Genomic DNA, 21,167 nt, shown 5'->3' on the forward strand with positions numbered 1-21,167 from the left:
CCCCTAGTTAGTGAAAATTTCGATTTGACTCCAAATTGATTCTCAAACTCCAAATTACCATTTTAAGTCATCCATGAATTGTGAAACTCTTAATCTCACCTTAAAATTCCTATTTGATCTAGTTCGAGGATTAAATAAACTTTGTTGTACCTCTAGGTACAATACCGACTTTTATAAATTTTTTGAGACTCTCCTAGCATGCAATCATGCTATCATCACATGTAAGTCATGAATAGTATTTTATAAGGTCGGGCTTTACACATAAAGCGATGATATTGCTTGTGCACAATGTGGGGGGATGCATATGAGCTGGGTGAGACAAGGTGTCCGACTATGTGCACGATGTGGGGGGATGCACATGAGCTGGGAGAGATGGTGGTGTATGTGCTTATACATATACATATTTACTATATAGAGATGTTTGGATTTAATATGTGATTGCATTGACTGTTGAAAACTTGAGTATTGTCAATGTGTTCAATTTAATGTGCAATGTGGCATGAGTGGATTTTTTCAGTGGCAGTGAAAGCCCATTGGATTTTATCTGGCCAGAATTTCGTTGCAGCGAGAATACCTTTTGCTGCGGTGAGAGTCAATCTATTATGCTTGACTTGCTTGAATTCTACTAAAGTTTTCACTTCTAAACTTCTTTGTTGTTCATGGGTCTTTCGTTATCAAGTGACTAAACGACAAGGATTTGACTGTGGGGTTTTTTGATAAGAAATAAGCTAAATTGCATTGTTTTTGGAACTTAAGTGCATCATGATTTCCAAACCTTCCTTAACGTTTGCTTGTTCCTTTTCTATGTTCACTCACTGAGTTTGTACTCACGTTTTTAAAATTCATGTTTTAGGTTTCCTGAGTTAAAGGTGATTGGATCCTAGGACGAGGTGCTCCTCCCTATCCATTGCTCGGTAGGTTTAACATGGCACTACACATTAGCAACCGTGCCCAAAGTCACTCTGCTGACGGTCAAGGTCTAATTATGTGTATATGAATACTTGATGTGATATATTAAGATTCATTTGTTAATCTATGTATGTATATAATGGTTGATGATGCCATTATGAATGCATGATTGGGTTTTATGAATTGTTTTCAAAGAAACTATATTTGAACACTACGAATTTTGGATTTTAAAGAAATGTGGATTAATGTATAAGATTATACAAATAGGCTTGCTTGGGCTTAGTGGGCTGAGCTCATTGGGCCCTTGCGCCAGTCATGGCCTGAGAATTGGGCTGTGACACCATTATGCACTTTTCTTCACCAGTTGAAGTTACTTTCGATTCTAGTCCTACAAAAACATTAAAAAACATAAAACTAGCATTATTAACTTAAAATAAAATTTTAAACATAAATTAAAGTAAACTAATATTATAACTAAAAACACATAAATCCGATCCTAAGTCCAGTCTAACTTAGCCTAATTACGTATTTACTCTCCCATTAAATATATGTATTTGATGCACACATCAATAGACATATACCAAAAAAATGCAATCACTTAAGTTTAAGGTATATGTTTTTTATCATAATTCATGAGTGATATCAATTGATATTGGAACATAAAGCACTTAACTCATGAATACATTTACAGTAAGCATCAAAGCATCAATGAATACCAATTTTCAAGATTTAAGAAATAGACATTCAAATGGTAACCTATAAGCTCAAGTTGGATGCTCACACAAAGTCTCTAGATCATTTAAACAATTAAGCTCGTGGAAGACATAGTAAACGTTCAAAAGCATAATCAAAAATATTTTTCAATTATGTCAACACTGAAAATACTTCATGTCAAACTTGACTTGATTAATGAAGTTAAGCATTAGAAGTGATCTATTACTTAAGTCAAGTTTTAGACTGTAATCATTAAGGTCAAGTAAGATTAGAGATCATGTAAGCATCAAATTTGACTAAGATAATATATGAACTAAGAATATTTCTCATGAATTCCAAAGAGTTTATCCTAATCAAATTTACATGCACAATCATGAATTCAATGTTGAAACAATCATTTAAATACAAACAAGAAACATATTCAAGAATTGATGCTAGATTAAGCATTTGCAAATTTTAATGTTCATAAAAAGATTTTTCATTGTAGGCACATGAACATTCAATTTTCAAGAAATAATTTAATCAATATGAGCACATGAGTGATAATAAGATGAAAGAATTCAAGCATTGCAAGCAATTATACACATCCAATAAGAACAAGTCAATAATTATTTTCATCATGAAACAAACTTGTTCAAATCATTATAAGCTTACAAATGGTAGTCATTTTTCTCATGTATACTCATTTTACTTTAAAAGCACCAATTCAAGTAGTCAAAACTTATCAAGCTCATCATTAACCATTTTGAACTATTCAAGTAACCTTTTATTGCGAATCAAGATTGTTTAAATGGTTAAATTATCTTTGTCACAAACTCACTCACTTAAGTACCTAATTCATTTCCATTAAGATAAACACTTTAAATCATTCAAATAACTCAAATATAAGATTAAATCTCAATCCAAAACCTCAAACTTTAAGATTCATCAATCATTTTTCTAACAATTTGCCTAAATAGTATAAGGCATGTTTCATATACTTAGCATATTCAACATATCATCAAAAGTCCTCAAACACACAACATATTTCAAGGTCACTATTAATACTCATGGGCATATTCTCAAGCCTTCAAACACATACATAAAAATTTAGATTAATTTCTCAAATAGCTTAACTCATACCACATAGTCCATATCAAAGTCAGGGGTGTTACATTGATTCTCATGTTGTCGACATTGCTCACTGTCTTAGTCGCATGGCAAGTTGTTTCAAAGGTTATTATGTCAATGGATACAAGTTTCACACATTGGATTATGGTCAGAATCATAAAATGATGACCAATGATGTATGCATCAAGGAAAGTTGTTGTAATTATTACAATTATGACCTTTACGGATTGTTGGTCTATATCGTTCAGTTAGAATACTTTGGAGTCAACAACCAATTTGTGTTGTTCAAATGCCATTGGTTTGATATCGACAAAAGTATTCGAGTAAATCTTGTTTATAGATTGGTCGAAATTAAACACAACTCGATTCTTGCTAGCAATGGGCCTTCTGTTTTAGCTGAACAAGTAACTTAAGTGTAGTACACTCCGTATCCATCAAACAAAAGAGATCATCATGATTGGTCAGCAGTGTTCAAAATGAAGGCTTGAAGTTGATTTCCCATTATGAATAATTCACAAAAAAACAAAAGGGTGTATCAAGAAAATGAAGTTTCCTTGAATTCACGATTTGATCATACTTCGATCGACCTTGACAATAATACAATTCTTGTTAGTGGTAAATATGAAGAGGTTAATACATTTGTGGATGTTGAACATAATGAAAATGAGGAAGATGAAAAAGCTAATGGAGAATATGATGACAGAGGAAGAATCAGACAAATGGGATGAAAACGATAATGATGATGATGAAGATAAGAATAAAGAAAATGAGTTCGTTTGTTCTAATGATGATTGATGGATTTTTTTGTTGCTTGCACAAATGTACAAATTTATTTTTTACACTTTGACATTAAACCTTTATGAAATTCATTCACAGTTAAATTAATATTTATATGCATATTATTTTTTCAATGGTTATACTAACAATTGTACATGTTTCTTTTTATTGGAAAAACATGGTTTTGTTGAAGAAGAAATTAAAGGATGGCTTTAAATGATAGGCTAATAAGTTGGCCCTTCGACTGCGCAACTTCATTTGCCACTACCTCCGCCATAGCCTCAGATGCAGCCTCTGCTTCATCCTCCCACCAGACAATGGACTCCCACTCTAGTGGCAGATACTGAAGTACAACCAAAGAAGGAACCAATGTTGAGTCCGACCACTCTAGTTAGAACCCTCCTTACTCCGAACGATGCTATTGTGTCCAACAGCAGACAACAAGCTAGGGGCCAAGGGTCAAGTCTCGGCTTGCCAACTTTGACTCATCCGGACTGATGAATACTTCTGCATCCTCTCAAGGGGGGGGGTAATTTCCTTTACTCAAATTTATATAATTAATTATATGCAATCAATTTAGTTAATTAAGTAGTGCGCGTTACTAACCAATAAGTAAAAGATTGCTATACCTTTAATGATTTGTCTTTTATTTTTATTCACTTTTTATGATCACAAAAAGAGGAAAAATAGCACCAGGTGATGTTCTTTGAGATCTTCAAACACTCTCACAAATGGCAGAAGGATACCAAAGAATTTGTGGTCAACAAGTTGAAGACTGTATGTGTAAGTAATACGTGTGTTTATATATATTTGATATATATGTTACTTACCAATTAAATAACTTAATCATTTTAAGTTTTTTTTCTATTTGTAGGAATCACATGCTTCGACACTATCACACAAGTACGGTGCAGAGCCGTCGAGCTAGTCGGAGTTTGATTCAGAGGCATAAACTGAGGCCATTAGAGCACGCACCAGTATTCAGACCCATGTATATGGATTTGGCACCAAAGTCCCCGCTTCGAGACTTCTAATTGTAACCACAACTCTGAGTCTACTTATGGCCCTAACGATGCACCACTTTCTCTGCCGCCTCCTGTGCTTGAGCCCAAGGGATATCGACAATTACTTACTGATGTCAAGACCTCAATGGTGGGTTTCAACACACTTAATCACTTGTTGTTAGAGGTAATTGGATCGAGGAGATTATAGCCTGAGCCACATGCCTTCGAGGCTTCGTCATCACTGAGTTAGATTTGCAGCCTCCACCATAGTAGCAACACCTATCCCCACCCCCACCCTCTCAATGAAATTTATATTTATATTAGATGTTTACATTTGGATTATTATCATATGTTTTACATTGGAAGTTTTTAATTTATAACGATTTGCATTCAATTTTCATATTTTTTATTTTCATATATACATTTGCTATATGTTGACTTTATCAATAACAACATCATATGATAATTTAATTACAAATAGGATGAAATTTCATACAAATTGTAAAACAAACAAAACAAAAAAAACCTACACTACAAGTATTATCGAGGGAATTGTCCATGAATTTCATCCATTAATGAGAAATTCATCAGTAACTGACAGAATCGTCGACGGAGTTCATATGAAATACTGACGGAATATCAACGAAATTCTTGCCATTGTCGACGGATACTACTTGTAAACTTCAAAGTTTGCTCCGCCAGCATATCCATCGATAAATGCTGATGAAATTGCTGACAAAAAGATTTTGTCAACAATCACTAATAGGATGGTATTCGTCGGTACTTTTACCAATGGAATTAACCAACAGATTTTAACCAATATTGACGACTATACCGCTGACGGATTTGAGCCTTTGTTGACTGAATGACCAATGGAAATTTCAATTGGTAAATTACTAATGGAATAATCCATCATCGATGGATTTGCCATTACTAACAATAGTATTTTCAACCAACTACCAACGGAAAGATCCATTGGTATTTCTGTCGACAATGTACCATACCAACGGCATCGTATCTATTACCGACAGAATTTTCTGTCAGTAATACCCTTTTTTTGTAGTGTCGTTTTCTCATAACTTTCCAATGGGTGAGATTCTTAATATTTTGTATAGACAGGAGAGGAGACCTTGTCATACCTCTATATAGTGAATAGTTAGTCCCATCAATCATTAGGGTTTAGGGTTTCCTACAAAATCCTAAACTCTTAAGCTTACATTTAATACTAGAGTCTAACCCATTTTACTAAATCATATTATAAATTATAATATTGTCACTGTATGAAAACAAAATGTGCTTGGTTCATTTTACAAAAAGAAAAATTAAATTAAGTAATGAAAGTCCACACTTTATTATTTGAAAAAAATCTAACAAAAACTTGCAACTAATAGTTTTCTGTTATGCACATCATCGGTAATATTCATTAAGTACATGATAAAGATAAGATCAATAAGAAACGAAAAACCTAGTGTTTGTTTCTTCTTCTTCTTGCTTTTATATTTGTTCGATTTTTTATTTAAGTGTAAACAACAATATACAATTCAAAGTGGCTTTCAAGATCAGGAAATGTCAAAGCGAAAATAACTCGTCATGTGGCCTTCAAGAGCAGGAACTTTTTCGGGGAGTAAAGCCTGAACAAGTTGAATGCGGAGATGGAAGCGATGAAAACCATTATGAGACTTGCTACACAGCCGCAGAGCAGCGACCCACCGATTTGGAAGCAGAATCTGGTATATTTATTGCACCACTTCATCCATTGAAAGTTCTGTTCTCCAGTTACAACCAAAAGTGCATGCTCAAAAGCTGCAAAGTTTCCAGCAAACACTACGTACACTGCTGCCTAATAAAGCAATTAAAAATAGAAATCAGAATGAACAGCTTCTATGGGAAAATACAATTCTTTAATCACAAGAATATATGAAATTAATCATAGGTATACATGATTGTTGTTGACTGGTGATATACATATAAATTTTTTTTTTTAATGAAAAAGGGGATTCGAGCTCTACCTTTTAGACAGGGAATTATGCACCAATTAATGAGTCAAATTCTCGAGTGCTTGATATCTACAAAAGTTGAGTTTTGGATTTTCTGTTATTTTCATGTTGGTCCTTTACAACTATTGCTAATTGATTTTGTATCAGAGCCCTTGTTATATTCTTATTAGTTGTTGCCTACATTATATACAGAAAAAATAAGATAAAAACCAAAACAAATTTCTTATCAATTTTGTCTTATCTTACCTTTTACATATGCACAAAGACAATCTAAAATGAAACAGGGTAATTCATTCTACTAGCCAATGATATTTTATCCCAATGGTAAGGAAGGGGTCCTCAAACCTTTGGATGTCAAGTTTAAATCTCACCGTATGTGGATTTTTCCAACATTATGTTGATTTGTTTAGTTAATTGATTTTTTATTGATTTCTTTCATTAATATATGTAATATGTGAAATATATTAAATTTATTTTATTGTATTGAAATTTTTACATATAATCATTATCTCATTAGAAAAAAACCATTTACTAGATTAGTTTAATCAAGGGAAAGGTAAAACTTAAGTAAGATATCTTGTATTCTTTTCTTTCCAAATCAATATATCAATTATGCAATTTTAAATATTGATCAACCTATTTTAATTGAAAAGCCTAAGGAAAAAGATAGAGAAAAGGATAATCTATGTGCATTCAAAAGTTATATAAACAGATTTTCCCAATCGAATTCCCGTGCTATATATTGGAAAAAAAGATATATTACAAAAATGATATATGATATTGAATTCAATGAATGATTTAATAATTTTTAGAAATAGAGAAATAGTTAGTTTCCAAAGGGGAAAAAACTTAATTTAATGATCAACATTTTAGAATTTTAACTTTGAAATTTAAAACTCAAAAGTCAATAGAGTATAGTTTAGTTTACGCAATCGTTGAGGAGTTACCTAGGTTAAATTACACAATTAGTCCTTATACTCTACAAAAGAAACTGAATTTAATCATTGTACAATAATTTGGATAAATTGAGTCCCTCTACTTTGTAAATTTATTAATTACAGTCTTTAACTCTTAACACCGTTAAATTTAACAATAAAATAAACTGACATGGTGTTGACTACGTGTTGATGTGGTATAGTTATGTTGACGTGGCACAAATGTTGACATGGCACAATGTTGACGTGTCACATGAATTTTAAAAAAAAATAACAAAAGCACTCTAACACTAAATTAAATGAGATTTACAAAGAAAGAAAGAAAGAAAATGAACAACTCATGAAAAACATATTAAATAAAGCACCCTCACATGAATCTATCTTCTCCCATTGAAACCATCCTATTTTTTTTCTCAAGTGAAGAAAAAATAAAATTAAAAAAGAAAAAAATTTGAAAATAATGAAGAGAACAAAAATTTATTATTGAAAAAACTATTTTATATTCAACTTGGAATTAAAAGTTTTGCTGCAACAATCCAAAAAGCTAGTTTCAGTTTCCAAAACAAAGCAAAATCCAGCAATGAAAAATACCCAGAAGAAAACTAAAGTGAAATATGCTTGCAATTTGTAAAAGCTGACAAGAATGAGGAAGATTTACAAGAGAACTAATTATGCACAATCAGCTTTGAACGTTCAGAACCCAAAAACATATCAACAAAATCTTTCAAAATCTCCGTTTCTTGTTTGTTATTTTGTCCACCAAAATCTCTCAACTTGTCCAAAACTCTTTGAAAATTATGTTCACTGAAAATTAAGATTCAAACAAGACCAGGAATCATGATCATACCTTTCTTAAATTTCAGCTATTCAATTTCAGAACCAATTGTTTCTCCATATCTTGGTTCTCCCTCTTGGGTTGTTAATTTTCTTTCTTTTTTTATTTGTAAATCTCATTTAATTTAGGGTTAGCGTGCTTTTTTTTAATTCATGTGGACACATCATCATTATGCCATGTCAACATTTATCCCAAATCAACATGACCATGCCACATCAACACGTAGTCAACACCACATCAGCATACTTAACAGTTAAATTTAACAGTATTAGAATTAGGATTGTAATTAACAAATTCACAAAATATAAAGACTCAATTTACACAAATTATTATATAAGGGCTAAATCTATTCTTTTTGTAGAGTACAGGAATTAATTGTATAATTTAACCAATTACCTAAAATTGCGTAAAACGAAATACTACTAAGATACTATATATATTTACAAAATGAAGTATTAAATTGGGTTAATACTCGTTGCATCATTTAGGAAGAAACTAACCTTGTTTTGTTTAGTACATGAGGAGTACTATTGGTCTAAGTTTTGTTTAGTACTCCAACATTTTCCTAAATTCTTATACAAGAGTGATTTAGATATGATTAGTGCATTTAACAGGGTGCCTTTCTTGGATCCTTAAATACATTGTTACTATATGCCCTTTAGGTTTAATTTGAGTCACTTCTTAATTGCTTACGGATGAGTATGACTTATAGAGGAAGGATTTCTTTGTTTCGGGAGGAGTACAGCTTATGAAGGAAGGAATTCCCACATTCATTGCAAAGAATATGATTTATAGAGGAAGCTATTTGCATATTGAGGGTCTGTTTGGTAATTGGAAAATAATATTTTTAGGAAAATTTTTTTTATGTAAAATATTTTCTAAAAAAATTTAATGATTTCTATTATTTGGATAAATTGTCAAAAACATTTTCTATTTGGAAAATATTTTTCATCATCTGTAATGGAGTTATCTAAGATAATAAATAAGAGTTTATTACAAGACAATGGTGTCATTTAGTTTTCACTAATTTGGGATCAAAATTAGGAACAAAAATGAAAATAGACAAAATCAATAATGATATTTTTCCAAAGTATTTAACCACATATTTGTAATGAAAGTAAACTCTAATTTTAAAAAATTTTCCATCTCATCACTTTTTTACCATAACACTATAAAAATATCAATAATCATCAATTGTGTAAGACATTTAGAACCTATTCTAATATATGTGTATTCATTAAATGATGATCATTGAAATATTTTTTGTTATAATTATTAGTAAGATTATGTATGCTATTTATAATTAAATTTAAATTTTTTTATTGTATTTTATAATACAGTACGATACTAGATACTCAATACTTAAAAATAAGATTTCGATAAACAATAAGTATCTCAATTTAACAATTATGCTCACATCAATTTCGAACTCCTATAAAGTATTTGTGAAATCTCTTATTTGTGAAAAATGTGCCATAACATTAAAGTAAGTACAAGCAGCGTTCATGCCCAATGAAGCTCGAAAGGTTAGCAAGAAAGGGGTAGAGATTTAGTTGACTTGGCATTGGCAACTAAGATTCAGAAAAGCAAGTCAAACCGACAGGGGATATATGGGTGGCAAGTCTTAATCCAACAATTTTCAGAGCTTTCGGTGTAAAAGTATAGCCATATAAAGAGGGATTGTCATGCAAAAAAGGACCAGAGTAACGAGAATAAAAGTAAATGTGTTTTCATTATCAACGATGGTAATTGTGCTATCCTTGCAATCTAAGAAAATATGGATTCAAATTCTAGTAATAGTTGGCATAGTTAATAATGTCATTCAATACACGATACATATAGTAAGATACGTTATGATACTAACAAAAAATTATACAAATTGATTTCTTGCATCGTATTTGATCAAGTATCGAAAATATATCATACGATATGCAATATGTATGCATATTGTATGATACGGTATGATATACCTTTTATAAGCTTTATCCTACCCAATTACTAAAAATCCATATTTTATTGATTTTCTATTGGGCTAAAACATGAAAAATTATTTTTTATGGGTTTTAATTTTCAACATTTTGAATTTAGACAAAAAAATACTAAAACAATTGGGTTTCTTTTTCCTTCAACATGTGTTTTTATTCTTAATTAATACATTAACATGAAAAATGTATATCCTATATATATATATATATATTTAAGATACATGTTGAGAATTCAAATTAAAAAACAATCATCTTTCAATTTATGTCACATAATACTCAATTCTATTAATAAATATAATATTTTTAAAGTTTTTATTTATTTTACACTTATACATGTTATTTATAATTATATTAAAATTTTTCTTATCATATTACAATATGATACTCATACTCAATACTCAAAAATAAATTCAAATACTTGATATGTATCTCAATTTAACAATTACAATAGTCAATATTTACATTCTACTTGTCTCACTCATGTAGGCTCCCAAAAGGATTATTTTGATTTATTGCAAGAAGGGATGGTTGAGATTTTGATTTTGGGTAAGTGTCATGGGTCTTGAAGTTGTGAAAATCAAAATGTTTGATGGGTTGTGCGTTCTTTGGGTAGTGTGCCTAATATTACAAAGATGTGTGAGAATCTAATATCATTAAGTGTATTAGACTCCAAAGAGTAAGGATTTTCTTCTTGTGGTAAAAGTCACATAAGGCAACATGGTCTTGATGAGGAAGAATTTGCATAATGATTTGTATAGTCTTAAAGGTGAGGCCTCGAAGAGATGGGAATAGTGCACAGGGGATGATAGTTACCAAAGTGAGATTTGATTTATTTAAAAGGTGATGAAAGGTTCTCATGATGTAGACGATCATAAAAAGATGAAAAATTTTGTCAATGTTGGTGAATTAAAAGGATTGTTGAGGTTCCTCTCCGAAGTCAATTATTGCTATTGGCTTGACGGCTATACATGTGCATTGGCCGTTTGTGGAATTGATTGTTGGATCATGTTTGATTCGTTACGTATAGTCGAGGAAATTTTGAAGGCCAAAGATTTAAAGCATCTTCTTCTTGGAGAGTTGTTGATGGTGTTGAAAAGTAGATGGAGTTTGAGAGTTGCAATTGGGTGCAACTGATGGAAGAAGTTTAAGGAGTTTTAATTCAAGTCAAAAGTGGATATTTGTTGAGATATTTGCTGAGTTTTAGATTAACTAGAAATTTAAATCTTATTTGACTAGAATTCTTGTTTGTGTACAACATTGAGTAGTTATATACTTTTAAACTTTTTTTCCCACATTGAGTCCTAATCTTATTCCACTTTGGATTTTTATATTGCGAAAATGAATCGCTAGGTTTTAAAAGCTAAGTAGTGCTTTTGAGAAGTTGAGGGAACACCTTGTATCCATGTCTTCTCCTCTATATGGAGCTAGAGTAAGTGTGGGTGAATGATCTTGTGAGGCTAGGGTGAGTGTTCTTGTATGACTATTGAGAGAGGATTTACAATAGGTCTCTGGGTTGGTTTGAAAATTATATAAATAGATTTTCTTGTACTTTAATTTCTCAATGTATATTAAAAGAACAATTTCACTATGTGGATGTGAGAAAGAAACCTAATTATATAAATTCTTATATTTTTCTATTTACTTGATTTTTCAAAATTTTATGTTTACTATTTCTTAAGCAATTTCCATATCAGTGTAGAATTGAAAAGTTGTCAAAAAATTTTTGAGCAATTTAAAATAGTTTTACCTAAAATGTTAAAAAAGCAAGTTTACCTAAAATGATGTTACTTATTTTGTTTGTATCTAAAAGCTACTATTGAACCAAATAATATAAATAAAAAAATTGAAGTCGGCACATTATATTTGTTAAATAACTTCGATATTCAATTCTCAAAAGCTAAATAAGAATCTAAATCATTTTTTCCACTGAAGATGGTAAAATCACTAATGTTCATTATTTATCTTTTAACTTTATCAATATTTTAATTTTAAACTTGAAATAATATAATTAATTTTTTCCATTAATGAGTTACCGCGGCAATGCGAGGGTGTCCAGGCTTGTTTGATCTAACAAAATAACCCTGCGGTATTTGAAACGTGGAGGCTGTCAATTCATTTTCATCGGCAAGGACGATGGAGGTTAAATGACTGGCTAGCTGGTAGCAACAACTAGCACTAGTCCAAAACCATTCAACCACCAACATTAACCATTCAACATTAACTAGCTGATATTGACAGTGGATGGTTCATACCTGAACAAATAAATGCTCCAAGTCTGCTCCTGAAAGTTACTAATAATGATGGACTTCGAATCTCAAATGGATCTTAAAAAGCACTTATATCAAATATGAAACATGATATCATAATCTCACTCATTCAAATTCTTAATATCTTTGCATTCTATCATTTAATTTAGTAATTGGCCATGATCTCCTTACTAAAAGGATAATATTAGAATCCTCCTCCTTCTCAAATAAAAAAAAAAAACTATCATTATTAAAATCACATATTACTATCACAATAAAAAAATCATTTCATAACATCAAGATCACACCAACACAATATAAAATATCACATCGAGATGATACATGCTATGACAACAGTTTTATGGCTTGCTCACGTGACTTTCGTGTTGGGTGCAAGTCTCCACAAACAAAGATATAATAAATCTTGACTGATTTGTTAAATTGGAGATACTCAAGACATGTAAATATAAGGAAGATTTCTTTATCAACTACTAATTGTTTTCAAATTGGATATTTATTTAAATTTTAATATATTAAACGCATGCTACACAATAAGCTTATTATTCCTACACAAAAAATTATCTCATGTGACCTATAAATGGATTTTAACGAGATCCCTTATAACATTCATTAGCAGAACCTTTAAAAAGAGAGATCAATTTTATGCATGTAATAATGTACAAAGGTGAGGAACAGTACAGGTGAACACTTGTCCAACTGTAAAATTGGTCCATGCTGATGTATTACACATACTCTTCAAGGTATTTATATACGATACCCGACTGTATATCCATCACTTGGAATCAGGGAGTGAGCATACGTCCGACATAAGGAGACCAAAAATTTAATTGGTGGGACATCGAAAGCGCTCATTTCAGAGTACTCCTAAAGCAAAGCGCAGCACTTATAGCTTTTTCTTTAATTTGATTAATTGCTAGATTCGCTGAGATGGAATTTTCGGACATGAACTTTTTATCCTATGGTTAGTTTTGTTAGGATGATATTTTTAAAGAACATGTCTCTAGCTAAAGCATGTTTTAGTTAAGGGGCCAAATTCTAAACAAACAATAACCAAGTAAATAATAATAAGTTTTTTTCTTTCTTTTGGCCATAAGTTAGCAGCCCAGGGTTACAGTTGAGGCTATGCAAAAGAAGGGATGGGATTGAAAAGTGTTTGTGTATATTTTTGGTTGCTTTTCATGGCTGTGTGGAGGAGAAATTTTGGTTTCGGTATTTTTTACAGATATCACTTCAAGTGTGCAGGGGGGATCGGACTGGTCTTGACACAGTTTACATTGTGTTTGGCACCGGGAGGTTTTCCCTAGAAGAAAAATCAATTGTTCACAGGGTCTCTTTTGTTTTATTCATTCCTACTGGAAATGAATGAAACTTTGACGTTCAAAACTCAAAGCGACTGAAAAGCAAAATAATAGTGGAATTAAGTGTTTTTCCTTTAACAAAAATAGGTGGGAGTTTTCGACCAAAGAAAAAGGACAATAATTTTAGTAGTTTTTATGCTAATTAAACTGCTTTGTAGGTGTACCCGTTGGTCACCGCTGTATACTTTGTGTCGAAAGAAACACAATTGGCTGCATTTTGAAGTATCATTAATGGAATTTAACAGAATGGTAATACTTATGGATGATCAAGAACTTTTAATATATGATTAATAATTTATATCAAAAGAAAAGAAAAAAATCTTCACCTGCGCATTTGGTAAGCTGGTGCATATATGGGTAAAAGATAGGCAGAAACTTAAAGAGGAAATTATAAGGAAGAGTCTTTCTTGATAAAGACATTTTAAAAATAACCATCAAAATAAGTTTAACTGTTTTTAGTCATATTTAGCCATGACTTAACAAAAATATCCTTAAAACTATTTCAAATAAATTAAACCATTTATCACAATTTCTCCCCATTTGTGTTTCTGATTTCTCTCTCTCACTATCCTAGTCTCTTAAATTTTATCTATTTCTCTCTTCGGCATTCGTTAGCTATGCTTCCGATTTCTCTCTCCCGCATTTTCAGATTTCTGTTTCTTGCGCTTTCAAGACACCCAGTAATGGTTTTGATGTGCTTGGGTAAGTAGTTATTTGGGAAATTTGATTTTTAGGTATTTTGGGTAAAACTAAAACAATAGAAATGATCACAGATGTTTAAAATAACTTTTAATTGAATCAATTCGGGACCTAGACACTAATAAATTCAAAAAATTAAAATTTATAAACCTAGATTTTCAAAGGAAATTTTTTTTTTTTTTAGTTGAAATAGGTGTTTTAAATAAGAAAATTTATGTTTTGATTTATGAAAATATGTTAGAAACACTTTAATCGGTGCCAAATTGTCAAAAAAAAATTGAAAAAAGTTGAGAAGATTTGAAGTTTTGGTTCGTAAGTAACAACAACATTTTAGACATTAAAATATAACAAAATGTTTTTGAATATGGCGTATAACAATAATATTTTTTCAACATGACGTATAACAACTGTATTTTTTTTTCAATATGGCATGTAACAACTTTTTTGAACCATGACGTGTAATATATTTTTATCCATGGCGTGTAACAACAGTATTTTTTTAATTTGGCGTGTAATATCCTGACTATGACGTGTCACATGTTTTTGTACATGGCGTGTCACATGTTTCTATACATGGCGTGTCACATGTTTCTGTACATAGTGTGTAACAATCTAACCATGGCGTGTCACATGTTTCTGTACATAACGTGTCACATGTTTCTATACATGGTGTGTAACAACCTAACCATGGCGTGTCACATGTTTTTACACATAACGTGTAATATATTTTTGTACATGACGTGTAACATCATAACGTGTAATTTCATGAAGGGTAATTTTATCCAACTTAGTTAAAAATAGTTAAAATTATAGAGAATGTTATTTTTGAAAATATCTTATTTCTAAGGGTTATTGTTAAAAATGCCTCAAACTTAAAATCATTATTTTGAAATATCCTAAAATATTGAGATGAGCAACAAATTTGAAACAGGGAGTAAAAGATAAGCAGAGACTTAAAATCATAGTATATACGGGTAATTAAATACCTGATCCAGAACGTAACGGAGCCAAGCTAGATATTTGTAAGATTGGGGTGAGCTTCCTTTGCGCCGAGCTGAGAAAGAGTAACAGCTTAGTTGGACTAGGTTATAAGCAGCAGCCAAAGAAGTGATATACACCAACCCTCTGTCAAAAGAATCAAAAGTTGATCAACTGCATATATTTGATCCAAATGAATAATTTTCTTTTTCGCAGGTATTGGCATATACACCCAACTAATACATAGATAAATAGATGGATAATTAATCTTACATGAGAGCGCGCAAATCCTTGAAGGAAGCTTTCTTTTCAACATAGAAGATGACCTTCGTTTGAGAGTCAAAGCCAACTAGACAAGCTGTCAAAACCAAGAGCAATATAGCACAAAGCCTAAGGAAGGCTTCGGTTTTCTGGATGCTGAATTCCATGGCCGTCAGAATGAATCAAACAGTCTAATTTCCGCCTCTTTATAATAGTGCAACAGGGACTTATGGGAGAAAGGAAAAGTTTCTGGTGTAGAAATGCCCACGGTGACATAAATAAGTGCTAGAAAGAAAGAGAGAATCCTATTCAAGGATTCTTGCTTTCCTTTCATGAGATTTGATGTCCATTTAAATTGTATAATTGACGTACCAACCACAGGATAATGAATATGACTACATTCATAACAATTTGTATTATTTGTTTTTTACCAAGGAAAACTTAATTCCCGATGAACGTGCTGCCTAACGATTAGGTCACCAATTGTTCAATTTATAGCTTGTTGTCTCTACATGTGGCTGACTTAACTGGACGCTATGCGTTATTATTTCAGGAAACCAAATGATGAAAACCCCACTCAGCATGAAATGTAATTAAAGATCAACAGAATGACTAGCTCCGAATTTTCGGTCAACAAGTCAGCTTGTAGTTTGACAAAAATAGTTTTAAATATTATAAGTCTTGCAAATAAAATTAAAATTATATAAAAAATAATAAATATTTTGAAAATAATATATGAATGATCCCAGTTTAGGTGCTTCATTAAATCGTCGCTGAGGTTAGTTGGAGGATACAACTACATCAATAAATATAGTCCGGAATTCAGAGCACGTATCTTTCTTATCTGCATAGTATTCAATAAGTAGTGCCAAGTCCAGCGATGTCGCCCTAATTTCAAGCTTTCCTGTGGGGACGCAGCTTCTATAAACTCAAACTCAATTCCTGATGCCAAATGACAAAAGCAGCTATCACTGGGTTAAGGTAATTAGGTGATAGGCGCGCATTCATACACATTGTTTGTCCCAACTGACTTTGACTTTATAGCCATGTGGTTCTGTATACAATAGAGAATACATGTAAAATTGCCACACGCAAAAATTTTGTTGGGAGTGGATGTAAATAACGATAATATCTTATATTTACATACCTTATTAGCCTATAAAATTGTTATTAATTTCTTATCTCTCTTTTAAGAGAGAGTTGAGGTCTAAGTTTTGAATCCCTTCCTCTCCCTTTAAACCTTCTCGTATGTACCGTAAATGTGAAAGTGGTAATTAGATCAAGAATCCCAGTCAATGTAAAGATCTTTGTATGTGGATACCTCATGTTGTGATTATTTTGAAGTAATTGGACAAAACGAAGCTATTATTCTAGGTTTTTAAAGAAAATAGAACAAAAAACCTTATCTAGATGACTTATAACAAGCCAAGTAAGATCCCACATCCCACGTCAAAGCTGAGATACATTGGATGAATACCGGCATTATGTGAGTAAGCAATACTATTTCTAAACTTATAGTCACTACAATAAATTTGAATTTTAATTACACTTATTAGGTGTAACATATATCTTTATGCAGTAAAACTTAACAAGTGCTACTAGTTATTTAACCTTTTAGTTATAACTTTTTTTCATCTTTAAAAGTTGTTTACAACAAAGAAGAGAACTCTTATATTATAAAGTATATGTGTTTACAGAGAAATCTAAATTGTGTAATCTAAATTGTATATATTATAATAACATATATATAAGGTTAATCCTATTCATAATCTAATTCTATTTAATAATATTATAATATAGCTCCAACTAGATATTGTAGTCTAACTAGGTAATAATATTGTATTGTAACTCTAACTAAATAATTTGTATTATTATCTTAACACACTCCCCTCAAACTCAACTAGATATCAACTTGTAGGGGTGAGCAATTAAGCAGTTCGGTTGGTTCAATTTGTCATATTACTAGTTCGATTAGCTCAAAGGTAAAACCTTTGTCACAATCCGGTACTCCCTTCGAGCCCGTGACAACTGTCGCAATGTCTCGATAGACATTCATTACTCGAATGTCAATTGAAACATCGCAAGGCTCTTGCATCAATTTTATGTTTCACCTGTGAGCAACAGTTACTAAATATCATGTTTTAAGGGAATATAAACTATTTTTAAATCAAAAACAAACAAAACGTAATTTCTGCCACACAGGGGTATTTTGGTCATTTTTACTCAAAAATTTTGAAACTTGGTGAATATACAGCATATGATCAAAAAATATACATTTCTTATCTAAAATAATTTTAGTAATTTAAATCATCGATTTAAAATTAAATTATGGCTAATCAAACTAAATAATAATATTAAATAAAATATTTCATTTTCTTAAAAAAAAATATTTATAGAATCCTGCATAAACAATTTTTGTAGCGTAAGAGTAAAATAAATTCATATATATAATAGCACACTAAACTAGGTATACAAAAACATTCTACAATGACATGTGGGCTCCAAAATAACAAAAATAAACAAGACCGTAGACCTACGATTTCTAAAGATGTAAATCTAAAAGCAAACCCTCGACAAAATCGATCGTCTACAGACTGCTCTGAACCTGAAATGGGTGAAAAGAAGGAGGTGAGTTTTTATAAACCCAGTGAGTAAGCAAAGTTCATCTACAACATCTAAAGTCGAGTAAATGGAGACAGTTAAATCATCCCATCATAATATGATTCATAACATTTAAAACTCATTTCAATTCATATAAAACAATTACATTTCATCAAAATAATCAACAAGGCTTATGATACTCTTAAAAACTTGGCTTGTGCCAAAACTCGTACTCGGTGACACCTTGGCCCGAGCATCCGACCGAGTCCGCTAAGGATGTTAAAACGACATATACCCATAAAACATGGTTTTTCTTTTTACTTTTAAAACATAGCCATTCCTTGGCGTTGGCTGAGTTTCATCCTCATGTGGTGGTTCGTCATGCAGTGAACTCTAAACTTACCTTAGGAGATACCCTCCGTGCCTCTCGTACTAAGGTAAAATATAACGGGGTTTATCATGCCCCTCTAATAGGCTGGTCTACGGAAACCCGTCCACTGCAGTAAGCTAATCAAATAACCCACCAAATCAATAAAAATTTCGACAGCATGACATGACTAATATGATATTACCCAGCCTGTCAAGGTAAAACAAACAGTTCATATAATCCACAAACCACAAATCCAGCCATTCATGCCATCACATTGTCATAAGCCATCAATTCAAACCATATATATATATAGATAACACAAGTATATAGTCTCTACTTACTCAATTTCAAAAATCATCATTGAATTGCAAAACAATTTATAAATCTCATTCATTTAACCATCACTTAACTTATAAAACATAAAAATCTACGGTTTAAGTTCATTATTCTTTAAAATCATAGAAACGAATATAAACTACTTTAGATAGTTAAGGTGAACATTTGATTACTCACAATAACGGGAGTTTGGAGTACTTCTATTCTTGGTCCTCGGGTACGATATCTTTACCCTTATCAAAGGGCTCACCACCTATACATAATACACGACACCTAATTCAATATATTTGTGACAAACTATTATAAAACTATTTCAGGCTCTATATGAATGCATGAAATTGAATGAGAATTGTTCGAATAATCACTTAAAGACGGTGTTCTTCGTGGGTTCAATTATGATCGACTGAATTTGTATTCGACCTAACTCGAACTATACACTGTTGAATTAACCAAAACATCCGATTCAACCTCAAATATATTCATTACACTTCCAATATTCCAAATACACCAAAGTACCTCAATGAGCTTGATTGTGACTTCATTTATCATAACCGAAATTCATTCCGATTCCGAACTAATGTGCTAATCAGTGTTAACACAATCCAATAAATCCATCTACATCATCAGGAATCAAATCCAAAGTCCATTTACTATGATTTTCTCATTATTGTTCAAGTCGTTTACTAAAGGAACTATACTTTTCGATAGTCATTTTTGATATCCGATACCATAAATCATCAATTACGAGCTAAATAACATGAAATACAACAAAATCCATCATCAACATGTCATCTACAAAATTCGGCCAAAGAGGGTTGTTGAAGGGCATGTGATTTTCTTGCTTGTTTTTAATGCCAAACATCATCAAACAACTAAAAACACTAAGATATCATGAAATCTAGGAAAATCCATCATCAAAACCTCTCTCCCTATGTTCAGCCAGCAAGTATTCCCTCATGGAAACTTGTGTTTCATCCATAGAAAATGAAAAAGAAAGCATGGGAAAGGTAGATCTTAAGCTAAAATTGAAAAATCTTACCTTTGATTGTTTTGTTCTTTGAAATTCAACAAATTTCTCTTGAATTTTCCTCTCTAGGGTTTGTTTCTATTCTTTTCTCTTTGTTCTTTGCTTTGGTCGGCCATGAAGAGTGAAATGGGAGAGTTTATGTTGAGTTTATAAAGGAAATTATAAAAATATTAAAACTTGACATGTGTCACCATGTGATTGGTCCATGGTTAAAACTTAATTATCCAAAGTATAAAATGATAATAGATGAAATTCATGGGCTTGACAAGTGTCATGGTGGTGTAAAATTTCAAAAATTTCAATTACGTCATCGTGGACACGTGAAATGACCATTTTGCCTTTATGCTCGAAATTGAAATTTGTCACTTCTCAAATTCAAATTATGTTCCAACTAGTCAAACTTGGTCAAAAATCTCTTCCAACATTCCAATTTTTGCCCTTGGGTGGCAAAATGACCATTTTGCCCCTACGTTATAAAAATTCTCGATTGAATTCCAAATTAATCCTCGAACTCTGAATCACCATTTTAAGATAGTCTAAGGTTCAATAACTCTCAAATACTTCCCAAAATCTCTATTCAAACTAGTTCGAGATTTTAATCGACTTAATTGTACCACTAGGTATGATACCGACTTTTAACGATTCTCCGAGGCATCCCAGTATGTAGATATGCTATCAAGTACATGAATGACATTACAAGTATATAATAGAGTAGGACTTGACAACCTTAATAGGGGTGGGTGAATTGAGTATTTTGAAAATTCTTTGAAACCCCCTTAGGAAGATAAAACTCATTTGCATTATAAGGATAAAAAAACCTTTAAGACCAAGCAATAAAGATTTGTAAAAGTTTTTTTGAGAATGATTTGAAAAATGGTTTGCAAGTGAAAGCACAAAGATAGGAATTTTAATAAACACAAAGGAGACACAATATTTATAGAGATTCAGTCTCGATGCCTACATCTTTGTCTTAACGTGCAGGTTTAGGAACCCGACCGCTAAAT

The 21,167-nt window shown here is 31.5% G+C and overlaps 1 protein-coding gene and 1 long non-coding RNA gene across 2 annotated transcripts in view; one reads left to right on the plus strand and one right to left on the minus strand.

Annotated features, from left to right (window-relative positions):
• Positions 1-1,046, plus strand: part of LOC108663338 — a 5,171-nt gene extending 4,125 nt beyond the window's left edge. The window contains exons 4-5 of the long non-coding RNA XR_001929306.1: positions 518-585; positions 854-1,046. This is a non-coding gene — a long non-coding RNA (uncharacterized LOC108663338). The remainder of the gene's footprint in view (positions 1-517; positions 586-853) is intronic.
• On the minus strand, positions 5,842-16,178 carry LOC18589242 (CASP-like protein XL3). The gene is made up of 3 exons (XM_007014125.2): positions 15,842-16,178; positions 15,577-15,715; positions 5,842-6,354 (listed from the first exon to the last, which is right to left on the minus strand). Exons 1-3 carry the CDS (start codon positions 15,994-15,996, stop codon positions 6,103-6,105), a joined length of 546 nt encoding a protein of 181 aa, XP_007014187.2. The 5' UTR covers positions 15,997-16,178; the 3' UTR covers positions 5,842-6,102.

The sequence above is a fragment of the Theobroma cacao genome, chromosome 9 (assembly GCF_000208745.1).
Source record: "Theobroma cacao cultivar B97-61/B2 chromosome 9, Criollo_cocoa_genome_V2, whole genome shotgun sequence".
NCBI classification, from domain to species: Eukaryota; Viridiplantae; Streptophyta; class Magnoliopsida; order Malvales; family Malvaceae; genus Theobroma; species Theobroma cacao.